Source organism: Parus major, chromosome 18 (assembly GCF_001522545.3).
Source record: "Parus major isolate Abel chromosome 18, Parus_major1.1, whole genome shotgun sequence".
Classification (NCBI taxonomy): domain Eukaryota; kingdom Metazoa; phylum Chordata; class Aves; order Passeriformes; family Paridae; genus Parus; species Parus major.
The window spans coordinates 10,764,971-10,792,573 of NC_031786.1; the positions used below are offsets into that span (position 1 = coordinate 10,764,971).

The 27,603-nt window shown below is 54.7% G+C and overlaps 1 protein-coding gene across 1 annotated transcript in view; it reads right to left on the bottom strand.

Annotated features, from left to right (window-relative positions):
• NTN1 (netrin 1) overlaps positions 1 to 27,603 on the bottom strand; it is an 83,752-nt gene that overhangs the window by 5,891 nt on the left and 50,258 nt on the right. Inside the window, exons 2-5 of the mRNA XM_015645680.3 lie at positions 26,477 to 26,665; positions 12,853 to 13,002; positions 10,490 to 10,543; positions 454 to 528 (exon numbers count right to left, since the gene is read on the bottom strand). Of these exons, the coding sequence (XP_015501166.1) occupies positions 454 to 528; positions 10,490 to 10,543; positions 12,853 to 13,002; positions 26,477 to 26,665 (468 nt within the window). The remainder of the gene's footprint in view (positions 1 to 453; positions 529 to 10,489; positions 10,544 to 12,852; positions 13,003 to 26,476; positions 26,666 to 27,603) is intronic.

The window sequence follows — 27,603 nt, forward strand, 5'->3', positions numbered from 1 at the left end:
AATGTGAGAGTTACCCAAACCTCCAACAACCCAAATCTCCAAGACATCCATGTGTGAGCTGTGCCAGGGCTGTACCACCCTCTGAAGTCTCCTGGGAATTATGGGGGGGTTGGATCCAGTGACAGGAGACTGCTTGCTGCTCACTCCCACAGCAAAAAATATTGTAAATATTTTAAAATATTTAAAAGCTGTGTCATGTAACAGCACAGTGAGAGGAGAGGGGACACGGTGTCATCATAACCCAGAAGATGCTGGAAACCACTTGGAAAAGATGAGTCTTTTCAGACCCAGCTCAGGGTCCACAGAGTGCTCATCCCAGTTTCCCAAGTGACACACGGCACTGCTGCCTGTCCAAAGCTGGCAAAAGCCATTCCCAAAGCTGCAGGGCTGTGCCTGGCTGGGGCTGGGGACACCCCCGGGGATGCTCCTGCCCCACACCCCTTTGACACTCACCATAGTCTTTCTTACAGTACTTCTTCATGTTGATCTTCAGCTTCCCCTTGGAGGCTTTGCAGTACGAGTCACAGTCTGCGCCGAGAGAGGGGGAGGGCAAGAAAACATTAACAAAACAAATTAGCCTTAAAATGAAGAAAGCGCTGGGGGAAGGGGGGGGCGGCTCAAAGCTGCAGCCTGCCATGAATAAGCAGCGTGCCTGTGATATCCATCTGCCAGGCCCCGATTGGGTCGTCGGAGGGGGCATTGAGAAAGCCCTTCCTTTCTAAAGAAAGCTGCTGACAAAGGAGCCCATCCTCCCTCCGCCTCCCCCGGCCCGGCTTCCCCGGCCGCCTCTGTCTTCCTGGGAGACCCCGGGGGCCTCCCTTATTGTGCCACCCAGAGCTTTTGAGAGCCACACAAATTCCCCCTGTTCTCCAGCTCCCAACTGGAGCCTGCCCGGAGCCCACAGAGGCCCCATTGTCACCCCTAACCCGGGCCGGTGTCAGCCTTTGGCATTCATTGCCGAGAGATTCGGGCTGGGGTCACCCCGCCACAATGCGGGTCAGAGAGGAAATTAGCAGCCCATGAAGCATTAGCAAAGCCTTTTGGTGTCCACTCTACTGAAGTGTGCAAATAAAATACCCCAGTAGGAACATTTCATTTCTAATGGGCCCCCACTGCTGGGACACGCCGGCCTGGCCCGGGCGGCCGGCGGGAGCCTGGCACGGCCCCCTGGCACTGCCACCATCGCTGGCCACGGGCCATGGGCCACGGGCACGGCCCTGGATGGAGCCCGTGGGGACACCCAGCCCCACCCTGGGAGCGCCTGCCCCTGCAGCAGGTGGGCAGCGTCCTCCGGCCACCACCAGGAACGTCCCCGTGGCACCAGAGCAGCCATCCCACGCCAGCTGCCAGGATCAGGGTGGGCTCCCCCCGTGCTGCCCTGGCACATCCATGGCTCCTCAGCACCCACAGTGCCAGAGGGGCCCCAGCAGCACAGGATCCCCTGGTGCAGGGAGGAAGGACACATCTGTCTGCAGCAGGAGGCCCTGGGACAAATGCCAGCCCTTGGAGGCCTCCATCTCTCCCAGCACCGTCCTTCCCCAGCCTCTGCTGGAGCACAGGTGTGAACCTGCTGGAATGTCCCAGCATGGCCCCCGGGGTGGTCGGGAAGGTGGGAATGCTGCTGGCATCCCATGGCCAGCTCACACTGGGTACCAAGACCATGAGGAACCCCCTTAGCACCAACTCCTGTAAGCCATGTGTGCCCCAGCCCCTCTCAACCTGGCCATGCAGAGTCCCCATCTGAGCCCATGGCTCCCTGCTGCTCCCACTCCTCAGGAGACACCCTCAGGAAATCCAGGCTTCCTGCTCTTCCAGCAGGACCCAGCCAGGGCCAAACCCAAGCCCTGTGATCTTCCTCCTGCAAGAGCCCCAGCTGAGATCTGTGCCCAGCTCAACCCAGCCAAGGGCCCTCCAAACCCCGATGGCTGAGGGCTTCCAGCCACTGATGCCTCCTCCCGGTTGTTTTTCTCATTTAACATTTCTGAACATGGAGTAAAACTGGAAACACACTGAGAAAGGTGTGGATATTCCGTCAGTAGCTGAGTGGATGGAGATATGCTAGCAGAGCCCCAGCCAGGGGCAGGAGGGGGCAGGATGCCACCACACAGGACGTGGCTGCCTGGTGTCACTGAGCTCAGGGAGCAGAAACATTCCTGATCCAAGGCACTGGTAAGATGTTCCTGGCCATAAACCTTGAGGGAAAAGTCTCTAAGGGAGCTGAAGGTCTGTGCAGTGACCTAAGAGCCCAGAGAAGCTTCCCCTGAGCTTTTTGGGGGAGCAGGGAATGCCAGGGGACAGACAGGCCATCGGCTGCTCTGCTGGGCTGCTGATGTTCTCAGCACACCAGTGGGGGTGTGATCAAGCTGCTGCTGGCTCTCCCTGGCACAGAAATCCTGGAGCTCTGTGGATGCTCACACCTCGGCCCCTGGGCAGAACAAGAGGTGACACAAGGACAGGTGGGCAGTGAGCACCTGCAGGGATGAGCCTGGAAGCTCTGGCTGCACATCCCTCCTGCCCTGGCCACATCCAGGACACGCTGGCCAGCAGCTGGCCCCAAGCAGCGGGGCTGGGCAGCGGCTCCCACCTGCACATTGATGGTTCAGCCCCACAGGGGATCTGCAGCAGCCAGGCTGGCAGAGCACACCTGCAGCAGGTCCTCCTGCAGCCCCACTCCTGCTGGGATCCAGCCCAAAAAGCAGCAACCAGAGACATCACTGCTCTGGACTCCAGTCCAGAACCCTCATGAGAGATACCCCAAGTCACCTCAGCAACCTCTCCCCACAGAAACATCCCTGACCACAGCTGAGCTCCCATCCCTGCACCGCTGCCACGGAAATCCCATTCTACCTGGGATTACAGACCCACTGGAAGCCCACCAGGGCTGTTTGCCAGGCTGTGGGGTGATGGCACAGCACCCAGCTACCCCCACACCCTGCAGGGCAGCACCCACAGCCTCTGCTTCTCCCAGGGTGGCAGCCTGGGGCTCTGCCAGATCCACGGCTGACCCTACTTTGCCTAAACACAACCCTGCCCTGTCCTTCCCCTCATTCCCCAGCCCCACGGGCTGTGCCAGAGCCTCAGCTGGTTTGAATTGAAGTGGCCTGGCCAGAGCCAGCTGGTGTAAATCACTGGGAATCACCAGATGCCAGCGCTGGTTTCCGTGGGTGGGGGATTTGCTCCGGTTCATTTCCTTTGTCTCCCTCGTGGAGAGCTCTTCTGCCTCCTGGGTGACTTGGGGATCCTCTGGGGCCTCTTTGGGAGGGCAAATGGGATTTCTGTGAGCCAGGCATTGAGCTCTGTGTGTGTGGGGTGGTGCTGCCAGGCCCCTCGGGACAGTGCTTGGAGGCGATGCTGCAGGATGGTGTCAGTGCTGCCAGGGACAGACCCTGCTCTCCTCACCGAGTGACTCTTCAGCGCTCTGGGCTCTGGGGAAGCTTTGCTGAGCTGCTGCTCCTCACTGAAAAGGGATGGTGGAGCTGGGGAAGGGATGGGAGGAAGGATCAGCCTGTGGCAAGGGGAGGGGAGGGTGGATGTGGGGCTCAGTGACTCGTGGGGGTGCACAGGAGACGCAAATGATGTGAGACTCCTGCAAAATTTATCCCCAAGTGTTCATGTGACAAATCTCTGGAGTCCCAAGACTTTGTACTGCAGGTCCTTCTCGCCCCTCTCCACGAGGCTGCAGAGGATCAGCCTGGGATAACGTTGTGGCCACAGCCCAGCCACAAAGCGGGCTGAGAGCTCACAGAGCTGCCTGAAGGACACCCCTGCATGGGGACAGTGTCCAGCTCCTGTCCTGCAGGAGTGATGGGGCAGCAGGATGGGCTCAGCCCCAGCTCCCTGTCCCCCTGTGCTGCACAAGTGTCCCCAGCTCACCCTGCTCACCCTGCCTGTCCTCCTGGCCTGGCCGGGCTCGGCTGCCCTCAACAGAGCTGGGATCTCCCTGAGCCCCTCTCAGCCCGTGTCCAGCCCGGTCCCAAGCACCCAACACCCCCGGTGTCATCCAAGCCCCTGCTGCTGGCCCTCCCCGAGTTTGCTCAGCTGCACAAATATCCCAAGCGCCTGTTTCAGAGCAGGAGCCCAGGCAGCCCCGGTGGGTTTGTGTCAGCCTGGGGGAGCAGCAGCGGGGAGCGGCCGCTGGAGCTCGCAGGGGAGCAGGTGGCAGGCGGCTGCTTCGTGTCGCTCGCAGCTCAGTAAAGCGTGTCAGCACAGCCTTCAGCAGCTTTGCAGCTCAGCCCATCCCCTTGATAGAACTAATTCTCTGGCTGGGCAGAGACTTTTCACAGCTAAACACCTTCTTTGTTTTGCTTAATTCTTTTTTTTTTTCTTTTTTTTTCCTTCAGAAAGTTTAATTTTTTTCCTGTTTAAACATCCTCGGTTCGGGCGGTGTCTGGGGTCGCTGTGGTGAGGCTGAGAGCTGCGAGGTGCTGAGTGGTCATCCCGTGGTTTGTTCAAGGATCCTGCCCTTCCCGGAGTGCTGCTCCCAGGGCAGCGCAGGGAGGAGGTGCTGGCAGCAGGGCTGGGGGTGCTGAGTGTTGTTGCAGGGAAGATCCTGCACCAGGCGCCTCTTGCTGCGCTTGCAGCTCCAAAATCAGCTTTGAGCCGCTGCAAAAGCCACATGTCGGGAACGGAAATTAAAGGCCCCTTGATTCTGACATGATAGAGTGATTAAAGCCACATTTCTTGGCCTGGGTACCTAACTGGAAATGCAGATATAAGGCTTAGATCCCCAAGGGGATTCAGATTTCTAATCCAAATTTATGCAGCTAAATTCCTATTGATTTCCCCCAGGTAAGGCCCTAAATGCCTTTGTGGGCTGCGATCCAAAGTGGAGGTGTTGTGGCTTAGGAGCAGAGCCCCAGCCCTGACAGCCTGACCCCAGCACTTGGGGCTGAGGGATGTTTTCCTGCCCTCCCTCCCAGGGGTTCTGCTCTCTGGGGGCTCTGTGGGTGGGGTTGGGGTGTCCCCATCTCCTGTTGTCACCAGGGGGAATGTGCAACCAGACTGAGCCAGCAAATGTAGGTGCAGCTCCAAATACCAAGTCCTAAATCCTTGATTCCTTTACCAGAGAGAGCAGGACTGAGAGAACAGGAGTGGGGTCTGCCTGGGGTCCCACACACCCCCAGAGTGGGTCAGGGCAGATCAGTGGGGCTGTTTTGATTTGCCATGTTCCCAAGGGACACAGGATAAAATGCAACCCAGCACTGAGAGAGGAGAAGAGAGGAGAGGATGGTCCTGTGGCAGGGATGCCTTTGGCTCTCAGGAGGGATTTCCCCTGATGACCATGAACTCCTGGTTCACTTCCCACAGTACTGAAGCTGCCCCTTGCTTCCATTCCAAGGAATTATTTTACCACCTCCATCAGTGCCAGGGAAGGACTGTTGGAGTCATTTGGAGAGCTCCAGCTCTGCTTGCTCCAAGCTGCTGGCTCTGGGCCTTGCTGACCACATGTCCTCGGGGAGGGGATGCTCTGGATCCTCTCCTTTCCCAGGAAGCATGGAGATGGGACCATCCCTGTGGGACAAGCATGGGGACTGCATGTCTGGCTCACAGGGCACACAGTGACTGCGAGGGATCACAGCTGTCATTTAACTGGTGCAGGGCTTGGCTGGGAGTCTCTGTCTCAGAGCTGGCTGCTTTAACATAAAGGAGGTTTAATAAAATAGCAAAGCTAAGGCAGAGAATCCTTCCCAGGTTATTCATTTCAGCAGTGGCATCGCTTGTCCCATGCTTTGCTGCAGCCTTGTCTAGCCACTGAGTGGACAGGGGTTTGTTATCACAGAACTGGATTTGTTATCACAAAACTGGGTCTGTTATCACTAATTGGCTCTTCTCCTCTCACCTGGCCATGGCCCAGCTGTCCCACATGATGCCCTTTGTAATTATCATGTGCAAATTAGTGCCCTTCATCCCTGGCCAGCTGCAGGACAGCTGGTGTCCCCAGCAGGGTGGCCACGGCCATTCCCCCAGCATGGCCAGGAGCTGGAACAGGGAGGCACATCCCTTCCAAGCCTTGGAGCTGGGATGAGCTGGGGCTGGGCTGCTCCAGCCGTACCTGCTGTGTTATCTAGAGGATGGTGCCCAGGTGTGACAGGGGACTCCAGGGGCCTGGATCTGCCCCCAGAGGGTCTGTGCCAAGCCTGGGTACACAGCAAGGTTCTGGCACTGGGTGGTATTAACCGGGTGCTCTGTCATTGGTCACCTCCCAGCTGGGAGCGGCAGTGCCCAGGAGCTGGCAGGGCTTTGTCCCACCAGCTGAGGTGGATCTGTCACCAGTCCGTCAAGGCAGAGGCACCCGCCGAGCATCAGAGCATCCTCTGCTCTCCAGAGCGGGCTGAGGAGCCCTTGGCACCCGCACAGGAGCGTGGGGAGCACCGAGGCCAGCCCTGCCCTGTGCCGGGCACAGCCACCCCGGCTCTGAACTGTGCCACTCCCCGGCAGGGCAAGAAAAGCGGGAGGAGTAACTTCCACGCTTATTTATTTGCTTGTTTTGGTGCTTTGCAGAACCAACCTTCCCCTGGGAGCCCACTGCAATCCCCGTACGCAAAACCTTTCGTGCAGGATGCCGCGGCTCCAGGAGAGCAGCCCCGGTGCTCCGTGGCCAGCGGGAAGCGGCTGCTGTGCCCCCGGAGAAGGGCCCGGAGCTCCCGGGCAGGCAGCGCAGACCCCAGCGGAGAGCGGCCATTAACCTCTCCCTTGGAACAAGAAGGTGCAAATGAGCCCGCAGTAGCCTCCTTTCTTCTGGCTGAGCAAGATTGATTGAAAAACAAATTGGCGCAAATAAAGCATGTAATTAGATTAAAGCCTCTCGCCTGGAGCGGCTGGAAAGCGGCAGCGAGGGATTCCCGGGAGCCCGCAGCCCCCGCTCACCTCCGCAGCCCCAGCGAGACCCCAGCGCCCCCAGGATGCGAGCGGGCTGTCCCCCCACATCCCGGGAATGTCCTGGAGCAGCAGCTCCATCCCTGGGAGCTCCGGGCACGGTGTGAGGGAGGCACCCCAGGCACGGCACGGCCCGGCCCCGCTGCAGCTCGGGGGGATTCGCTCCCCGCCTCCTGCTGCCCTTTGGGGATGGGATTTCTGCTCTTCCAGGACAGGCGTGCCCACAGCAGCTGTGGCCTCAGCAGCCGCATCCCAATTCTCCCGGATCTAAAGGGAGCAGGAGGCAGGCGATGGCTGCTGGTGGCACAGTGGGGACAGTCCAGCTGTGCCGGGCACCCACTGGAAACACTGCACGGGAAAAGCCTGCGGTGGGAACACCGCACTGGAAACCAACAGTGAACCGGAAAACACCTCACTGGAAGAAAACTCCACACCAACACGGAGTTTTACAGCTCTTCCACACCACCTCTGCCCTCTCCTCAGCCCTCTCCCGGGAGCAGCCAGGGCTGGCTGCACATTTCCTATCCCTTCCCACAGGATTTCTCCCAGTGTCGAGCCCCAGGACACGCTGGGGACAGATCCAGGGGTGCCCTGCCAAGATCCACTGCCAACACCGTGAAATACATTCCTAGGAAAACACCTGTCCTCGGGAGCCCAGCACCCCATACATTCCTGCCTGAGCAGCTCCCAGCCTAGCAGGAAAATCAGTTTTCTGTTCGGGGAGAGATGCAGAAACAGGGAGCTGGTGCTGGGGACAAGAGCTTGTGTAACCAGGGGGAATCAGCCTCTGGAAATGTCCCAGGATGGGGAGAGGGAGCTTGTCAGTCCTGACTCTGAAGCTCGAGGCTTGGCTATGGTGGGATGTGGGGATAAAGGTTTGCAGGGATGGAGGGATACGGGGATGAAAGAATGTGGGAATGGAAGAACAGAGGGATCTGGGCTGGAGGGAATCAGCTGCAGGGAAGTGAGGATGGAGGAATAGAGGGATGTGGGGATAAAGACTCGCAGGGATTAAGGGATATGGGGATAAAAGAATAAGGGGGTGGAAGAATGGAGGGGTTTGGGGTGGAGGAAACTGGGTGCAGGGATATGGGGTTGGAGGAATGCAGAGATTTGGGGGTGGAGGGATGCAGGGATGGGGGAATGAATGGATGTGGGGCTGCAGGAAGCCCTGCACTGAGATGATAAGAGCATGCTGCCCTCGTGCATGGAGCTTATCTGCATTTCAGCGGTTTTGGGGGGGTTGTTGGAGGTTTTTTTCTTCCGACTTTCTGAGCTATTTTGAAGTGACCAGGAGCTCCCTCTCCCCTATTGTGCTCCCGGCCATTCACCGGGGATCACCATGAGAAACGTTTCAGAGGGAGCTGGATGCTGCTGATCAATCAGTCAATCAATCACGCAGTCAATCCATCACCTCACTTACAGCTGGGACAAGGCAGAGAAAGCCCGGGCAGGGCTGAATGAATTCCTCCTTTGGACGGGTACAAAGCTGGAGACTCGCAGGCTGAGCCCAGATTTACCCCAGGGTGAATGAAATGATGATTTCCCCTCCCGACCGCACCGCAGGGAGCTGGGCAGCGCTTTGTTCCCAGGCTCTGGGATGCTCCCGGCTCTCCACAGGGCTGACACTTCCCCACAGCCAAGGGCTCGGGCTTTTCTCCCCACCAGAGCAAATTCCTCCCAGCCCTGGATTTGGGAGCATCCTCACCAAGAAGAGAAGCCTGTGCTCCAGCCAGGAGCCCTTCGGGGAGGAGGCTGAGCCCTATTCCAGGGGAAAACCGTGGGGAGCTGCATCAATGCAATCACCTGGTTTTATTTAAGCCCACTGGCTGAAATCATCCACCTCAGATAATAATTCCCCAGCAAATCTGGATTTGATTCAGATAAGACAAGGCCTGACTGGCAGGTTTGTAAACCTTCACCCCCCTTGTGCTATTTTTGTTTTCCCTTTCACTGTGGTCTCTTCTGTCTAAGAGGAACCAAAAAAGGACCAGAAGAGCTCGTCTTGCCTGGCAGCAAAAATGAGGAGCAGCCCCTCCTCATCCTCCAATCTCCCAGCATGGGAGAGCATGAATGCATTTCATCTAAACAATCCAGTTTTGGCCTGTTTTCCCAAACTGATTGGGACCCCTGAGAGAAGACAGAGCCAGGCAGGACCCCCCACAGCAGAGCTGACATTGTCCCACCCCTTGTTCCAAGGCCAGCTTTGGCCCGTGCTCCTGTGCAATGCTCCAGGTTGGGGTGATGCTCCCTGAGCTCTCAGCCACTTTCTGTCCCATGTGGCCACAAGCACAGGAAAGGGAGCAGCACCTCTCCCACAATTGCCTGCACTCAAAATCTCCCCCTAATTGCTTTTTCCATCTTATTTCCAAACCCTTTTTCTCCCATAGCATGGGAGCTCTGGCTCATGGACACTGATTTAGGGATTTGTTAAAAACCCCCCAGATTTCAGCAGGGTGGAGGGGGAAGCTGAGAGATGCCAAGACACAGCACTGCTGGATGCTCCCTGTTGAGGAAAAGGGATGAAATACAGAGGATTCAGGCTCCTTGGACAGAGCAGTGCTTAGAAACTCCAATAAAATCCCAGTGAGTAGAATCATGGTGGGATTCTGGGCCTGATGGATTGCTCAGCTTGGCTCAGCCTTCACTGGGTTTTCACTGGCACTGGAGGCTCCTGGTGGGGTGCCCTGGTCCCTGGTCACCCCTCTGGGCAGGGAATGGGGGCATCTGGCCCTCCAGGGACACAGGCATCCACAAGGCACTGTCCAGGCATTTCTCATCACTCCCACACCATGGATAACCCTCTCCCAGCCTCCAGCCAGGGCTCCTCAGCTAAGGAAGGGCTCTAACTCTGCTGGGATGTTCTGGTTTTGGCTTTATGCAAACTCAGCTGGGTTTTAGATCCCAAAACAGCCCCTCTCCAGTGGCAGGGGTGCAGATGTGTTTGCATGGGGTAAAACCAGTCCCTGAAATCAGTCCCATGGATGCTGCTGGGATCAACCTTCCTGTGACACTGGGGACTGAAGGTGTCCCTTTGCTGCCTGGGTTTCCCACCCAGGGACTGCTCCTGAGCACGCAGGGTGTCAATCCCTGCCACTTGGCTCAGGGATCAATCCAAGGTGACATCCATCCCTTTTAGTACTCCTTAATTTATGAACCCTCCTGCACTGCTGAGACAAAAGTAAACAGCTTTTACACCTCATGTCTTCACAGCTGGGGCTCAAACACCCCGGGGACCTCCAGGCAGCAGCCCAGGACATGTCAGCCTTTCCTGGGACCTCTGGCTCCTGCTGTCATCCCCTGGTCAGAGCCCTCCAACACGAGGGAAATGGGAGCAGGGGTCCCTCTGGGGGGGACAGCTGTGGTTCCAACCCTGGGTAACCCTCTGTGCTCACAGATTCAGCAGGAAATCCTCCTGCACCTTCCGTGCCCTTGAGGAACACCAACCTCGGGATGCTGCATGTGTGTTTCCAGCACGTTTGGGCATAGAAGGAAACCAATTGTCCCGGTACAAAGAACAGGATTTATGCCTTTGGTGCAATTTATCTGTAGGGAAATGATTGCTGAAGAGAATCTTAGTACTGAGGTTTAGCTCCAAAAGAAGAGAACGTACCTGCGGGCTCCTCCGCGCTGCTGGCGGCCGTGGTGGGTGGAGCAGCCGGGATCTCTGCGGGACAGCCAGGGCCACACGGCAACAGAGAGGAGACAAAAGGAGGAGGAATCATTCCAAACCCCAGAGAGCCTGGCCCCTGCACACGCTGCAGGTTCCCTTCCCAGCCATGTCTGCCTGCGAGGAGGGCTCCCAGCTACGAGCCCCAGCAAGAGCCCCCCGAGCAGTGCACCGGGAGCTGGGCAACCAGGCGTCCCTCGAGGCTGTCACAAAGGGGGTTTTTAACCAGAACTGTGGCTTTTGGATGCGTGCTGCACTGTGCCCAGCCCCTGTGGTCACTGCCTGTCCCCAAGTGTCCCCTCCAGCTGCTGTCACCCAGGCAGAGCTGGTGCCTGAGGCAGGGTGCAGGTACAGGCTGTGGCTCTGCTGGGATGCAAGCGCTGCCTCCCACATTTTGAGGAAACGCAAACACATCTGGTGCAAATTCCCTGGTCCCTGGCTCTGGTTTGGGGCCAGCTTTGCAGAGCTGAATCCACATCATGCTCTGGATATTCCTTCCCAGGCCTGGCTGTGTTTGTTGAGAGGATGGACTGTGGATGGAGGGAGCTGTACGTCCTGGCTTTGCAGGATTCTCCCCTTGGATGTGCTTCCTGCATTTAGGGCACAGGGCTGCCATTCTGTGGGGGAACACCCCACCAGCCCTGTTTGAAAATGGAATTTAGGCATGAGCTGGGAGAGGGCATCTGCCTCTTTCTGCTTCTGTTCTTGGAGAAATGCATGGCCACCAAGGTGGGTTTGCTGGGGTGTACAGCCTAATCAGCACTGGGAGATCTCTGGGTCACTCACCCTCGGGCAATTAAACACAGCAGAAGGCACAGAGCGTGGCCAGGCAGCACTGAGAGCCAGCACAGCCATCCCAAAGTGGGAGCTGGGGCTGCTCCTGCCTGGCCTGACCCAGACCCCATGGGGGTCTCGCTCCTTCCCTCAAGGTGTTCCTTCCATGGCTACAAGTCTCTGGGAACAGGGAATTATGAGCAGTGGTAAATCAGAGAGTGACTGTGCCCAGCCCCAAAGCTTGGATGGGCCATGTTGAAATCCTGGGTCTGTCTTTATTTAGTGCCATGAATCCTGAGGGAGCTGATGCAAGGAACAATTTACTCTCTGATTTCCCCTGGCCCTGGGGAATGATTAATGATAAACCTTTGTGCACACTTGCTGCAGAGCAGACTGGAGCCACGGCTGGAGGTCTTGGGGACAACAAGCATCTGCTTTGGGCTCTGACTGTCCCATTGCAACACGGGGAAAAATAAATCTCAAGTGACCCCAAACCACCCTGGAATGTCTGTTTTCTTCAGCAGGAGAAGGTGGAGAAAGGGTCTCTGCCCCAGAATTTGGCAATGGCCATGCTGAGAGGGGGAACAGTGTGAGAGCAGACTGTGGGTTCCCAACAAAGGCTTGATTCTTTCAACCTTCACTTTTCTTTTTGTGACTTTTCCTCCTTTTAGCACCACGGCATCACTCCTTAGGGGAGCAGTTCCTCCTTCCCATCCCTTCCCATCCCATCCCATCCCATCCCATCCCATCCCATCCCATCCCAGGCACACAAATTTTGGTGCTTTGTTTGTTAGGGCAGGTGGGGATGCCCCACAAGGTGCGTGAGCATGAGAAGATCCAACAGCAGCAAACCCAGAGGCAGCAGAGAGGGGCACAGAGCTAAACCCCAACTTTGCTGGGCAGTGAGAGCTCAGAGGGGCTGAGGGGATCCAGGTGTTTGCAGAGCAGATGCTGCAATGGAGGCATTTTGGGAGCTGTACTTGGTGCTTCTGCTGTTGTTTCAACAGCAGAGGGTGAGAGCAGCCTTGGGAAGGGAATTGCAAAGCAAACCCAGGGAAGCCAAAGGTAAAACCCCCCGTGTTTCTGGGAGGGTTGTGTGAGTGCAAGAGCCCTTTCAGCAATCCAGGTGTTCTCAGCTGTGATGGCAACTCCATCAAAGGAGCAGCTCCTCTGATGAGCTCTGTGCCAGGGTAGCACAGCCTGATTTTGGAGAGAAAAACCTGCTTTATCATCCAGCCCTGATGTGGCACCCCTAAATAAAAGTGCTCTTGGGGCACATCTGTCCCATGAAGCAAAATTGAATTCCCAGCAAGCTTGGCTGCAGATGCACTCACAGAACCCCCCCGACAGGGCAGGTGAGCCGCTGGAAGCTGCTGTGGATGTTGGAGCACGTTTGGGCAGAGCGGGGTCCCCAGGCAGCTCCGGCCCCCGGGTGCCGGTGGGTTTCAGCAGCCCCCCAGCCTGGGCAGCGGCTCCGGCAGGGTTTTAAGGGTTAAAACCTCTCCAAAGACGGGGAAAGAAGATCCACCTACTTATGCAGGGGGCGATGGGGGAGCGGCTCTGCTGGTAGCCCTTGGCGCAGCGGTTGCAGGTGATGCCGGTGACGCCGTCCTTGCAGGGACACTGGCCCGTGGTCTGGTTGCAGGTCTGGCCGGCGGCACCCACGGGGTGACAGTCGCACTCTGGGGGGACACACGACAGCAGGGTCAGGGCAGGGCACAGGTGGCGGTGTGGCATCGGCGGGGAGCTCCCCCGGCACGGCTCCACCTCCTGTGCCGCTGGCAGCTCGGCAAAGCCTGGGAACGAGCTGGAACAGAGCTGGAATTTGGCACCGGGGCTGGGGGACAGCGCTGGAGAAGGGGCGGCCCTGTCACAGGGACAGAAGTGCAGCCGGTGACTGATCCTGGGAGTTCGCAGGATTTAAAGGCAGGGCAGCAGCTCCAAACCCGCCGGGCTCCCGGGAGAGGTGGCAGGGCTGGTACAGAGGTACAAACCCAGCAAGGTCCCACCACCCCTCGGCTCGCCCAGCTCCGGCAGGAAGCAATCGCTTGCAGAGAGCTTGGGAATTCATTTCACGTGCACTCAAACCCGTCCTTTCAGAGCTCTCTCTCGAGCCCTTCCCGCTGAGCAGCATCCCTGGCAGCTGGCACCGCGGGCACAGGAAGGAAATGCCCTTGTGGGGTGGAGGACCTGCTGTTCCCGGCCAGATGGATGCAGCCTTGACGGCAGAGCTGGGCAGATGTGAAGGGTTTGGCAGGGGATGTAAATACTGCACTTGAAAACATTCACCATCTCATTTCCCACAGTGGGACTTTACCGGTGCAGCTGTTTGGGGGAAAAAATTTTAAAAAAACAAAACCAAAAAATACGGCAAAAAGAAGAAAAGCCAAAAAAGAGAAAAAAAAAAAAAAAAAAAAAAAAAAAAAAAAAAAAAAAAGAAAAAGAAAAAAGCATCAGGGCTTGTTATCATCAGTGCTCCAAAAGGATTACGGCCTCGCACATTTGTTAACAGCCCTGATTTCTAAGAGCTACAAGCGCCGTGCCAGACTGCGGGCTGCCCCTGCTGAGCGGTGGCAGGGACAGGCAGGCAGGAAGGAAAGCTTTCCTTTTCTTCTGCAGCATCCCCGGGAAGGAGCCAGCCAAATCCCTCCCTGGGGGGCACTGATCCCGCTCTCCTCCTGCCCCTCAGGGGAGCTGCCTGCCAGCAGCTGGGCCTGGGGGAAACGTGTCCCACTGCCCGGGCCCAGGAGGGGGCACCCCATGGGCACCAGTGCCTTCAAAGCCCCCGAGCCCCCAAAGTGGGCGCGTCGCTCCCAAGAGGGCTTTTCCTGGATCCTGCAGTGCTGCTTGGTTTGTTCTGCACCCCCCTGGCTCTCAAACACCCTCAATCTGTCTCACTTGGGGACAGCAGACCGCATCCCACACTGGTTTTGGGTTTCCAAGTTCTGGTGTTTGGTTTGCCCTCCAAGCCACCCCAGCACGATCCTGCACCCTGCACCAGCAGCCCCCAGTTTGACCCTCACTGGGCAGCAGCTCCCAGGCTGATCCCTGCCCAGCAGGGTTTGGATGGTGCCTGGAGCACCCCTGCACTGTCCCATTTCTCCCTGGGGACATCCCAGGCCCAGCAAACTGCCACCAGCCCTGACCCCGCTGGTGCTGGTTGGGAAGAGACAGAGCCTTGCCAAAACCCAATGATTTTTCACATGAGAGGGGGGAAAAAAAACCCTCAAGAAAACAACAAAGCTTTTGTTCCTTTTCTTCTCTTTTCCTAACAATTCTGATTTGGGGTTTTTGATTAAATGTCCCTCTCTCCCCCCTACCCTGAGCTCCCCCTGGGAAACGGCTGCTTGCAAACCTGCCCACAGCAGAAATCTCCTTTTCTAAAGCTAATTTCAATTGGAAATGTTTTAACATGAAACAGCGTGGCTGGTGATGAGCAGAGGGATGCTTAGGTGGGAAAACCTTCAGGCTGCAGCCCCAAGGGTTGGCTCAGGTAATTCTGGGGGAAAGGAAATAAACATGAAGGCCTGAAGGAGGAACAGGAAAGAGTTAAAGAGCAGAGGGTCAGGAGTTAATACAAAAATAAGCAAATCAGGGAAGGGTTACCCAAGAAGAAGCAAAGGGCAGGAGGATGGGGAGGAACACCCTCATGTTTCAGGTGTCCCCTCTGGGGCTGCTCCGGGCATTCCCTGCAGAGCCCAGAGGATTCTCCCATGTGAGTGGATCGCCCTCATTTCAGTGGGACCGCTTGGATGAGAGAGGGAAAAGAGGGGAAAAAAGCCCTGGTGATGAGTAAGTGTGGATACTAAATGCAAAAAGCAAGCAGGGAACAGAGCCTGTGTGAAACTAAGTCACACAGGCTTCTCACTCTGGCCTGAGAAAGCATGAGAAAGAATCCAAACAGCCCTTGGTAAAGGACAACAATCTTAGCAGGTGTTGTCTGGGAAACAGTCAAGGGGTGGTGTTCAGCCTAAGCAATGACGGTGATGTGTTGTTTTAATGACCAATGAGGGTTTCACCTCTCGGACCTTCTCAAACCCATCTATAAAAGAAGATTAAAATTAATAAACTTTGCTCTCTTGGACAATGCAGCTGAGAGAGTCATGTCGTGCTTCTCGCCGTCCCTAAAACAGTGCAACAAGTAAGATCCCCGGACTCGGGCTCTTGGAGGCCGGGCTGAGAGCACAGAGCGCTCTTTGGGCAGCACATAAATAAATAAATCGCGGTGCTGCCGCTCCCCTCCCCATGAGGCAGCGGCTCGGCACAGCTCGGCCGGAGCTGCCGGGGATGTTTTTACAGCCCAATCTCTCCGAGGCTGTCTCCTCTCTCCCAGCCGGGCTCCTGTGAGGATCTGATGTCCCCGGGTGTGATGTGCCCAGGGTGGCAGAGGCTCCGGGACTCCGCGGGCCGGATTTCACCGGGATGGGATCCCGGCCCATCTCTGCCACACGGTGGGGAAAACTCTCTGTGTGTGCAGGGACCGCAGTGTCAGCGTCCCCTGGGTCCCCAGCCCTCTCTGCCTTCCTGTCTTCCCAAAAGGCCGGCACTCAGCAGCGGCTCGGCGCTCCCGGTGCTCTTGGCAGCGGCTGCAGATGTGCCTTTGCTGTCCCTGTCCTCCAGAAGCTGAACCGGCGCCAGCAATTAGGAGCAATTAAAGGTAATTTACAGTTCCCCGGCCAGTGCAAACACTTGCAGCCAGCAATTACAGGCTCTTCTCCTTCCCCAGCCGTGGAGGGCCGGGTTGCTGGTGCTTGATGCTGATTTTTCCAATCCAGTTCAAATTCCTTTGGGCTGTAACCCCGAACCGAGGGGAGTCTGCCCCGGGATGCCAGCGCGGGGATGATTGGTGCAAACGCCCCTTTGGCATCGCCGCTGCCTTTCCCAGGGGCGCCTCGGGGCTCACAGAAAACATCTGCACTCCTGAACTTCCCTGAATCTCATCCCTCAACTGCCCTGGCTGCAAGAACGCGTGGATTTTTTCACCGAGGAGCAGAAATTCATCAGCGCCCTGCACTGAGCGGAGCCCTCACCAGAGCTGAGGTGGGCAGGGCAGGAGTGGTTGGGACATCCTGGAGATGACAAGGAGGGTAACACATGAGGCTTTTCCTCATGCCTTGTTTGGAAGGATCGCCCCGTAGAGGGTACAGTGAGAAGCCAACGGGGGTGATGCTGGAGCAAGAAAAAGGCGTGTCTGCGCTCTGTCAGCGCACAGAGCACCGGGGAAACAACTCTCAGGATTTCATTCTATCCAGAAAACCTTGAAGAAAAATTTATGCTGAGTGTCTGTGGCACAGGTGACCAGGAATTTCTAGTGAAAAAAATTATTTTTTGGTTGAAAAAATGGCTGTGGAGGAGAAAACAAGGAGCAGGAATCTGTGGGGAGGCTTTAACAGGCAAGGAGGGCAGCAGTGGGTGTGCCTCTGCTCCCAGCAGTCATTTTCCCTATAAAGTAACCATGGCCTGGAAAGCAGGGAGCTGAGAGCATTCCCAGGTGAGCACCTTGAGCTTGGCTGCTCCAGATGTGAGGAGACCACGTCGCTCTTTGCGAGACAGACCCAGAGTGGCCGAGTGGATGAGGGGAGAGCAGCCAAAATCCGGAGTGCAGAAAGAGCCATAATTGTTAGGAGGGAACAGGATGGCTCATCCACGCTGAAGGGTCCCAATTAACAGCATCCACTCCAGGAAAAGATCTGAGAGTCAATGAAACATCTGGCTGATTGCAGCAGAGCTCAGAAGAGCCACAAGATGGGAGGCTGTGCTGTGAAAGGGGGAGAGAGAAACTCTGAATTCATATCAGGGCACTATAGAAATCAATAGCACGTTCTCAGCTGGGAGCTGGAGTGAAAGGCACGGAGAGCACCCACGGAAAAGATTCGGAACGCCTTGCCAAGAGACGGTGGAGGGCTGCCAAGCAATGCACAGCGCCGGGAAGGTCAGACAGGTGCTCCTCTTCACTGGTCCTTAAAGCCCAGCAACAAAGGGACATTGAGGGCGTTGAAAAGGCAACCTTTTCAATGATAAAAGGAAACGCTGCTTTGCACCGCACGTAATTAACTCGTAGAACTCCTGCTACGAGACACCATGGCAAGGGCCCAACAGGATTAGATAGGGCTCTGAATGAGAACATCTGTAGTTACATTAGCTGGGATTAATATATATACGGATATAAGCACTGCCAGGCAGCTCCTCACCGCCTGCAGCCAGGAGATTTCCCCCGGGGCCCGGCTCTGCAGAACTGGCTGCCGTGGGCTTTTATAGCTCTGTCTGGAGCTTCCAAATCAGCCCCTATTTTCTGTACAAACCTGCTGAGACAGAGCATCGCCCACCCCAGCCCAGCCAGCGATGCTTTTCTGTGCTTCAGCTCAGGTTTGGGGCTAAAAAACACCTGGAAACATCTTGGGGCCGTGCTTGGGATGAAAAAGCCCACGGCTTTTCAGTTCAGGTGACTGAACTTGTTGAGATGGTTCTGCCCCACTGAAGGTTGACAAATAGCAGGACAAAAATGCAAATATTTTCACACCCCCGGTGTTCGGGCAGAGGCATTCCCAGCCCCTAATCCTGCCCCACACACATGTGGTGAAAGGTAAACAGAGGGATAAAGCTCCTGGCTCAGCTCTCCTCAAGTGTGACCTTTATGGAGAAGGTGCCTGAAAAGAGCTGCATTTTTGGAGAATTAGCATCTTCCTGTTTTCGGGGAAGCAGCTTCCTTGGGAGGTTTTCAGAGTGATGAAAAATCTTTTTGCCTGCACGAGAAAAAAAGGCTTTGTTTGCCAGGGTGTCACCCCAGATGTGCCAGGACCACAAACCTCCCAGGGCTCCAGCTCCAGCCTCTGGACTGAGCAGGAACCCAGCAATGCATTTGACTGGAAAAAACACTCTTAATTTGCAATAATCATTGATGAAGGCTCCTGTATTCAGAAATCACACTCAGTTTGAAGTGCAAATTCTATCCCAGGTAGCCAATGTGCTTTAGGTGCACACTTATATTTAATCAGGCTTTAAAATGCTTTTCCAGAATCATGGCCAACAATTGCTTCCCTTTGGTTGCTTCCCTTCTTTTCTCCAAAGACTTCAACAGGAGTAAAAAAAAACGTGGCTACAGAAAACTTCTGGAAAAAATGCAACAGACCCAGGTTTGTTGTCAAAATGTCAAAACAAATTCAATTTAAATTCTCCTGTTGCCTCAACAACGCATCCTGATGCAGCAAACATGTCTCACTTCACCTTATGGTTTAGTGTTTAAAGGGGTGGTTCTGGCATTATTACTGAAGTGAGGTTTTGTTGTTATTGTAGAGTTGTTTTTTCTTGCTCCACTGTCTTTAGGAGCTCAAGTACTTTAAATCCTGCTCCCTCTGAACACATCTTCCCAGAGAACTCAAGGTGTGAGAATTCCTGGAGCTGAAATCCATCCCAGAGGTGACCTTGAAGTGGTCCCAAGGAGGACAGGATGTTTTCACAGCTTTTCTTTGGCTCCTGTCTTTGGGAAATCAATTCAAAACAAGCAGGGCTCCTTCCTCTGGACACCAATCCCAGTTATTCGCCCATGGATCAGGGAAGTCTGAGCTGAACTTGTGCACCAGAGTGCTGAGGAGAGGTTTGTGCTGGCCCTGGGACATCCTGTGGGGATGGGAGAGCCCACAGGCACTGCCAGAGCATCTCCAGCATGGGCAGCACGTCCTGCAAATCCCACGGATTTATAGGGAAGAGAAGCTGGAATTTGGTGTGCACCCACCCAGTCTGGCCCCAGCTGGTTTACAAAGCAGAAGCAGGGGTGGAAATGTCTCTGTGCTAACTCTGAATACAAATAATGACTTTAAATATTAACCATTAACTGCTCTGCTGGGAGCTCGTCAGCCTGTCTGCAGCATTGGGAGCTGGATTTAGCCCTCCAAAGGATCATGTTCATGCTCAATGTCCCTCAGCACATTCTCCTGGAGATTTAAAGGTTTCTTGCCAGCAGAACATGAATTCCTCCTTTTATTGGGCAGAGCCAAACAATCTCTGGGTGTCTCCTGCTGCCCCTCCTCCCGCGCCACTTCTCAGGGCTCTCCCGTTTCCCCTCCTGGACTGGCACTCGGGGGGCCAAGGGCTTTGGTGCCCTGCAGTTTGGGCCAAATTTCACAGATTAGACCTTGGCTTTGTCTTCTCCATAACAAGGAACAGACGGGGCCACAAAGCCTTCACTGAGCCAGAGTCGCCGCTAATCCAAGGGGCCTTGGAACCCCGGCAATAAATCCACTTTTTGGGCAGGAGCACCGTGGGCAGGCATTAGTGACACACACAATGGGACAATTATGGCAGCACTTCCCCAAATGCTGGAAAATTTCCTTGTTCCAAAATTGTTAAAACTTCCCCTGTCCACTGAGAGCTCCACTTCCCACGTGATTCCAGCAGGGCTGGAGAAGCTGCCAGAGATGCTGAGATGAAGCATTGGGGTTTCCTTCACCCCACGTTGCTGACAAGATTTAGGTTTTCTTGTGGAGGATGTGATCCCTTTGATTTTTCCATCAAAAATGTCAGACCTGCAGGAGCAGCTCTGGCCAGGCCAAGAGCAGCAGCTCAGTGGGGCACGGTGGCCTCATGGATCTAAAGCAAAACCCAGCTCCCCTGCTCTCGTGGGAGATGCTGCACGAGGAAGAGTGGGTTGGGAATGCTGTTATTGGAGGGGAAAAAAAAGAGAGGCAAAGTTTTTCTCTTCCTGATGCGTTTTTAGCCTGGCTCTGGAGGAAACGAGGTTCCTACAAGTGCATTCTCCCACTAATAATAAAAATCAAATCTGGCAGCGGAGCAGAAGTCTCGGAGATAATGAGGTTGCCACAAGCCTCAGGAAAGGAGGCAGTGGGGAAGCTGGAAAAGCTCTGCAGAAAAGGATCCTTTTGGTGTGCACAGCCCTCATGGGACACCAAAGCATCCACAGTGGGGAGAGTCCCCAACACCCCAAGATCAGGGAGAAATCCCAGTGAGAGCTCCTGGGACACAAACCCAGCCCCTCATTTGTGATGCTCTGAGAAGCATCTGTTTAACTGGAAAAGAAATCCTTTCCCACCAGGAAAAACCCTTCTCATTTTGGTACGCTGAAAACCAGAGTGTGGGGATGAGCAGGACTGAGCTTGGGTTTAATTCTCAGGATCTGAGAGCCTGAAGCACATTCCACTCCTGAGAACTGGTCTGAAGAAGGAAATTATCTCAATTATTGGAAAACATTTATGAGGAAGGCAAATTATTCCTTTTCTTTCCTCTGTCTTGTGGATATGCAAAGGTCTGGCTGTGCAAGTGAATTTGGCAACTTTTGTCCTTAGTTTGAGACCAGCAATGGAGAGCTGGGGTTTAGTCTGGTTTTATTTCTTAATAGGGTGCAAATTCCCCTCTATTGTGTCGCCACTTCTGACAAACCACATCCCAACCTGCCCTCCGGGATTGCTCCTGGATGCTTCTCTGCTGGAAACCCAAACCACAGTTTGGAAAATGGCCCCAGTTTATCCAGTAAACTCCTGCTGGGCACCAGCATTGCCAGGATGTGATTTTTCAGGAATGCAGAGCCGGCTCCTGTCAGGGAATCAATGCTGTCTACATTTTCCTATTCAGCTGGATCATCCACATGTCTGCCACGGATTTGGGACTCAGCTGTGAGCTGTGTTTCTCCTCTGAAGGTGCTGAGGTGGTTTCCAGGTGGCCATGGAGATTCCAGCTCTTTCTGAGGGGCTCCTCCATCCTCCTCATGGCTCCCTGGATTCAGCAGTGTCTTGCCCTGAATTCTACAACTCAGCAAACTCTGCCCACACAGAGGCAGCTGCCGAATTTGATGTGTCTGCTTATCCATCATTAAAATGTGGATTTTAATGGATTTTTTAAAAGCTGGCGTGGGCTGGGAGATGCTTTGTGTTGAGCTTGAGTCTTACTTGAACAAAAAGTCACTGCTTTTCCATGGTTTCATTCTACAAACTCAGAACAGCGTAAGAGTTTTGGCAATGCTCATGTCCTGTTTTTCCTCTGGGATCCCTCCAGCCCAGGTGGGTGAAGGTGCAGCTCTGCCCTGGGTCCTGGCGGTGCCGGGAGGTGACATTTGGTGGCACTGGAGCCTCCCGTGCTGCCCCAGGCCACTCCCACAGTTACCAGTGAGCATGGACAGCTTAAATCTGCAATTCTAGAAACCTTCTCTGATGTTCTGTGTGTGTCTGGGGGTTGTGATGACAAGTTTTAGATGCAGAAGTCATAAATCAGCTCTCAGGGCTTGCAATAATATTGATATAAGGAATTATGGGGCTGTGGGGAAGGGCACAGCCACTGACAAATGCAGGATGGAAATGCAACTAGAAACTCATTCCTGTGGCAGTGGAAGAGAATCTCTGCAGTCCTGGGGAGAAATTAAAGTCTATACTTGTCAGATCAATGCCTGTGAAGTCTGGAATTTCTCCAGGGATGTGATTTCTCAGAGGTGACCAAGCTCTGACATGAGAGCCCAACCCAAGCCCTGCCAGCACCACGAGCTGGCTCCTCTCTCACCTCAACAGTAGCTCCAGCTGGAATCCAAAGAGGAGCAAAAGGAAGAAAGGAAGAGAAGGAAATTTGACCATTAAGGACAACTCCCTGGGGTGCATTCCTGGGAATTATTGCCTTGGAGTTTGCCTTAAAACCACGAGTGAGCTGGACAAGAGATGGGCATCAAAATGAGGCAGCTCTCAAGGGGAGCATCTCCCTCAAGGCTGCACTTCAGCCCCTCCTGAGGTGACCCCAAGGGCAGAGCTGGGCTGGTCCCAGCAGAGACCTGCAGTGAGGAACAGAAGGCTCCAGGGACAGAGCCCTGCAGGAGCCACCACTGCTGGCCCTGGAGCCCTGGTGGGATCCAGCCAGGCCATCCCAATGCATTTGGCATGCTTCAGCTTCAGTCTGCCCCGGCCAGGTGTGGATCGGGGACTGTGGGAACAGGGGACATGTCCAAGGCTGGAGGGATGCTGACCATGACTGGAACCATGGACAGACCAGTGTCCCTGTCCCACAGCGGGAACCAGCAGTGGGACACCTCTGGTGGCAGTGACACCATTCTCAGACTGTGCTGTCTGCCGCGGGTGTTCCCCCACCACCTCCTGTGCCCCAACTTCCCAGCGGGACACAGCAGCAGGAACAGAGAGGATCCATCTCCCCTGGTCCAACCTCCAGGGAATGAGCTCTCAGCTCTAAGCTGGTCACGCAGCTCCCTCTATAGTCAGTGGAGAGAGACGGGGACCGGTGCCACTGTCCTTGTCACCGGGGGCTCTGCTCGGTTCTCCCGGCAGCTCCTGGAGCCAAAGGGGTTTGGGTTCTGCCCTGCTCAATGCCTGCCACTGGCTGGGGAAAAACCCTTTATCTGCACCCCTGAAATCAAGGACAGGAGGCTGAGCCCATGGGGTCTCACCTCCTTCTGCTCCAGCCCAAACTGCCTCCAAAATGCAAATGTCAAGTCTTGACCCTTGGTGGGTGCAGGCCAGGACGGGCAGGGAGGCTGGGAGTGCCTTTTGGGGTTTGCACAAGGCATGAAATCCTCCAGCACAGCTGGAAAACTCCCCAGGCTGCAGCAGCACCAGGCACACTGACAATCCCATTTCCTCCCAAAACATTGAGCCCTGATGAATGTGACCTCTCCAGGTGCCAAATCCTGCCCCGGCACGAGGGGTTTGTGCTGGCAGCCTCAACACAAGTGCATTCAGAGCACATCTCGTTTGTCATCATTTCATCAAAAAGTGTGCAAAGCCTCTCCCCGAAGTACAGAGCTGTTTTACAGCCAGGCTATAAAACCCTGCAGATTCTCTACTCCAATGGAATTAAATTAGTGCCAACAATCTGGCAAATATCAGGAGGGAATTTAATCAAAAGAACCAACAGCAGGGCCCAGATTTACAGCAGCCCATGACAGAGCAGGGTGGACGAGGGTTTGCAGGACCCAGATGTGGAATTTCACTTGCAACATCATTTGGAGCAGAGGGAAAGCAGAAGGAACTGGAAGCAGGGCTTCAGCGTGCTGGGAGCTCTTGGTGATTTCTCAAAAACCAGGGAGAAAAGAGGGACAATTTGTCCTTGTCTGAGTTTGAAAAAAACGAACGTGAGCATTTCTTATACCCCGAGTTTTGTTGCTTGTCAGGACAGCCCCCAGAGCAGGGGTGTGCCCAGGAGCGGGGCTGCGATGTGTCTGCCAGGACAAAGGGCATCCTGCTCCCCTGCCCGCTGGCATCAGCCCACACATCTCCCTGGAACAGGAGCAGCAGGACCATCAGGCTCTTCCAGCCCAGGATCCGTGGCTGGGGCAGGGATCAGCTGCAGTCTGACCTCAGAATTCCAGGGGAGCCCTGGCTTTGTGTCCCAGGGCTTGTCTGACCACCCACCCGGAGCAGCCACATCCTCCGTGCCCAGCTCCGTGCCCAGCTCCAGCCTGGCAGGCTCTGGCACACACCCAGCATTGCCACTCCATGCAATATCCCTGCTCCATCTGTCATCAATTCCTTTGCCTGTGGTTTGCATCCTCTGTGCCACGGCCTGCCTGGTGTGGCTCTGTCCCAAGGCATCTCTGGCCACTGGCAACTTCCAGGCTTTTATCATTTTTGCAAGGAAACCCTCTGGAAGCAAACACAGAGCAAAGCACCTGGCACGACTGGATCACTGCTAGCCATCAGGGAAAGGCATCCTTAAAGCCCAGCTCCTCATGCCTTCACCTGCACTGCTGATCTGAACTTCAGATCATTAGAAGTCTTTTCTTTATCAATTATTAAAGGTTTGGCTGCTGGAAACACCAGTAACCCTGAGCTGGGCAGAGGGTGTTGCCCAGCTCTGCTTTCTGCTCACCTTCTGCTGCCTGAGCCTCATTCATGCCCTGCAACATGTGCAAAAGTTGGTGGAATTCTCTTTTTCTCCAAGTTAAAAAGAAGGAGACATTGTGCAAACATTTCTGCATAATGTGTCATAGTTTTGCATAATTACCCAAACCAACCATTTCAAACAATGCAACTCCAGCCTCTTGGCTGATGTTTGATGTGTTGTGAGTTGAGGCACCTCATGCATGGGATGGAGTGGGAGATGAGGAATGCAAGGCACAGGACAGGCAGCTTAGCTGGATGTGTCTGTTAGGCTGAATAAATGGAGTTGAATTAATGAAAAATGTCTCTGGCAGCTCTTTCATGGAGCCTTTCCTGTGAGATCACCCAAGATCTTGCTGGGGTGGGTGAGAGCCGTGAGCTCTTCAGCAGCTCCTAAGGTACCAGGATTTTCTGAGATGCTTTTATTTAAATTTGCTATGTGTGGGACATGATCAGAGTGATGAGATGGATTAAAGAATCAGGTTTTATAGAGAAAATATACAGAAAATATGGTTCTTCTGGGTGCAGGCATTGATGAAGGAGGTGGCAGGAGCTCAGAATTTAATTCCTTAATTTTAACGACAATCAGCCAAGAGGAGGCTCTGGGAGTGTTGGTTTGGTGAGATGGTAAATGAATGTTGTTATCAATGGAGAGGTGGCTGGAGCTGTTAAATGGGACGGCTGGGTTTAAACCTGCCCATTTTCAACAATTATTTCAGCAGAAGCCCTGAGTCAGGAGAGAAAACCAGGGAACATCAACCCCACTGCATGATACACAGATCTTGGGAAAAGGAGTTTTCAAAGGGATGCCGGTGCTGTGGGGGATTCATTTCACTGCTGTTGGAGGGACAGTGGATTTGCCCCCACAGAAACCCCTTGAGGACTGGGAAATGGCACTAATAGGCTGCGAGCCAGGTGCTGAACATTTCACAAACCTTTGTGTCTGGTGGGTCTGCTGGGCATGGCTTTGTCACAAACTGCGGAGGTTTGCGGAGGAGAGCCAAAATTTGGCCATCTCCTGCTTCAAATATGGGAGAGGTTGGAGAAGGAGGAGGAGGAGAACAGAGCAATTGCAAGGAGGATTTCATAGAGAGAATGGTGGGGAATTCAGCCTGAAAACCTCTGGGAGGCCAATGAGGTCTTCTCGGTGCTCGCTTGGGGAAACTGAGGCACAGAACGGCTCAGAGGTTTCCCACCTGCAGGGGCCACCCAGCCAGGTTTTTTGGGCAGGGCTCGGTGCCGTCAGTGACAGTGAAGGGCCAGGGGACAGAAAAGCGGACAGACAGGAGAGGGGAACAGCTGCCCAGCCAGGGAGCAGAGCTGGGAAAAGCAGAAATGAGCACCTGGGAAATATAAAAAATATCTCATTGAAATTGTTTTCACAAGGTTCAAAAAGAGGGAGTAGGACTGTCTGAAAAAGGGATTTCTTTTCTGCTATGACAAAAAATGTCTGTTTTCAGTAAGGAAAAAAAAAAAGCCAAAAAAAATATAAATGCTGGAGACCCAAAATTTCCCAGCCAAAAATCCTGATCTGATGCCAAAAAGCTTTCGATTTCTTGTTGAAACAAATCTTTAGAGAGAAAAGAGCTGAGCATTTCTGTGGGAAACCCCAGCATTTTTTAATCTGGCTTTTGAACATTTGCTCAATTCCTTTCACTGCACCTCAGGTTCAGGATTTCCATCTCTTCCAGCAGCAGCTGAGAGTTACAAGGTTTCATTTGCAGGATTTGCTCTTCTTGCTGCTCCCGCCCCAGCTGAATCCCAGCTCGCCTCCACGGCCACACGAGGAAACCTCGAAATACACCGAGCTCAAAATAAACTCGTTTCCCCTTTTTCTGTTCTCTCCTTATCTGGAGGAGTGACAAGTTCTGTACGTGGGCCCTGCCTGAAAGGTGGGAGCTGGAGACGGGGCTTGGAGGAGGCTGATTCAAATTCTACATCTCACCCATGCCTGGGATTTTATGCCCCTCTGCCCATGCAGAGTGATGACCAGGTAGGAGCAGATGAAGCACCATTTGTAAGTGATAAACCCTGAAATAACCTGAAGTCCTCCTCAGCTCTAAAGATGTTATTTCCATGGCCTCGTCCTCAGCGGGAGGTGGGGGAGAGCAGGGAGAGGGGCTGGCAGGGGATGTGGGTGGCCTTGTCCTCACCAGGAGGCTGCAGAGGTGATGGCAAGGAATGTGGGGGCACGAGGAGTCATTCCAAATGGCAAAAAAAGCAACTGCAAACCGGTTTGGGAGAGGGAGGAAGAGCTGTGGCAGCAGAGCTGCAGGGAAGGGCTGGGGAAGGAGGAGCTGAGTGTTCCCACCACCCCACCCTGAGCCCGTACCTTTGCAGGCCTTGCGGTGGGAGATGGGCTTGCTGAGGTCGCGGTAGAAGCCCTCCTTGCAGTAGTGGCAGTGCCTGCCCGCTGTGTTGTGCCGGCAGTTGAGGCACACCCCACCGCTCTTGCGCCCCGACAGCTTGAACAGCTCCATGTTGAAGCGGCAGCGCCGCGCGTGCAGGTTGCAGTTGCAGGCTGAAAGAGGCAAAGAGGGGACATTGTCACCATCTGTGCCCAAACAGGGAGGTGCCAACCCTGGGGAGCTGCTGCCAACCCCTCTGTGCATGCCCTGTCGGACTGGGGGGGGGTCTCGGGATGGGAGGCACCTCTGGTTGTGAGAAGCCAGCTGCTCACCCACATCCCCTCCTGACCTGTGCTGTGGGCTGGGCCCAGCACTTGGGAGGGCAAAATGAGGTTGCCAAGACCACATTTCACTTTCCTAAATACAGCTTTGCCCCTCCCTGTAAGGTGTGAACTTAAAGCATAACAGGAAGGTTTTCCCCCACATAAAGATTGAATGAAAAAGCCTTTCCCATAGTTCTTCACACCACCGTGTTACTGTACCCCAGGTCTATGTACCCAGCTGGCCTGTGGGCTGTCCCTCCCCTTTTTACCTTATATGTCCTTGCCCTAGAAAGTTCTCCCTTCCCTGTGTCCCCATTGGCCCCAGTTTGCTGCAATGCTCCGCCCCTGTGATCCCATTGGCTCTCCCTGTCCCTGACCCCGCCTATGCACCACTTTCCCCTGTTCCTATTGGATCCTGACCCTCGGCTCCACCCCCTCAAGCCCAGATATATCCCTGGCCCCTCCACTGCTCCCTGGCTTTGTTCCTGGACTCCTTCAGTGTGTCATTGCAATAAACCCCACTGGAACTCCACACAAAGACCTCTCCACCATTGCTCAGCTATTTGTGGTGTGATTGTGTGTGTTGGTGTGTAATTGTGTTGTGTCAGTGTGTGTGATTGTGTGTGAGTGTGATTGTGTCAGTGTGTGAGTGTGATTGTGTGTGTCAGTGTGGCTGTGTGTGTCGGTGTGATTGTGTGTGTCAGTGTGATTGTGTGTCAGTGTGACTGTGTGTGTCACTGTGACTGTGTGTCAGTGTGACTGTGTGTGTCGGTGTGATTGTGTGTGTC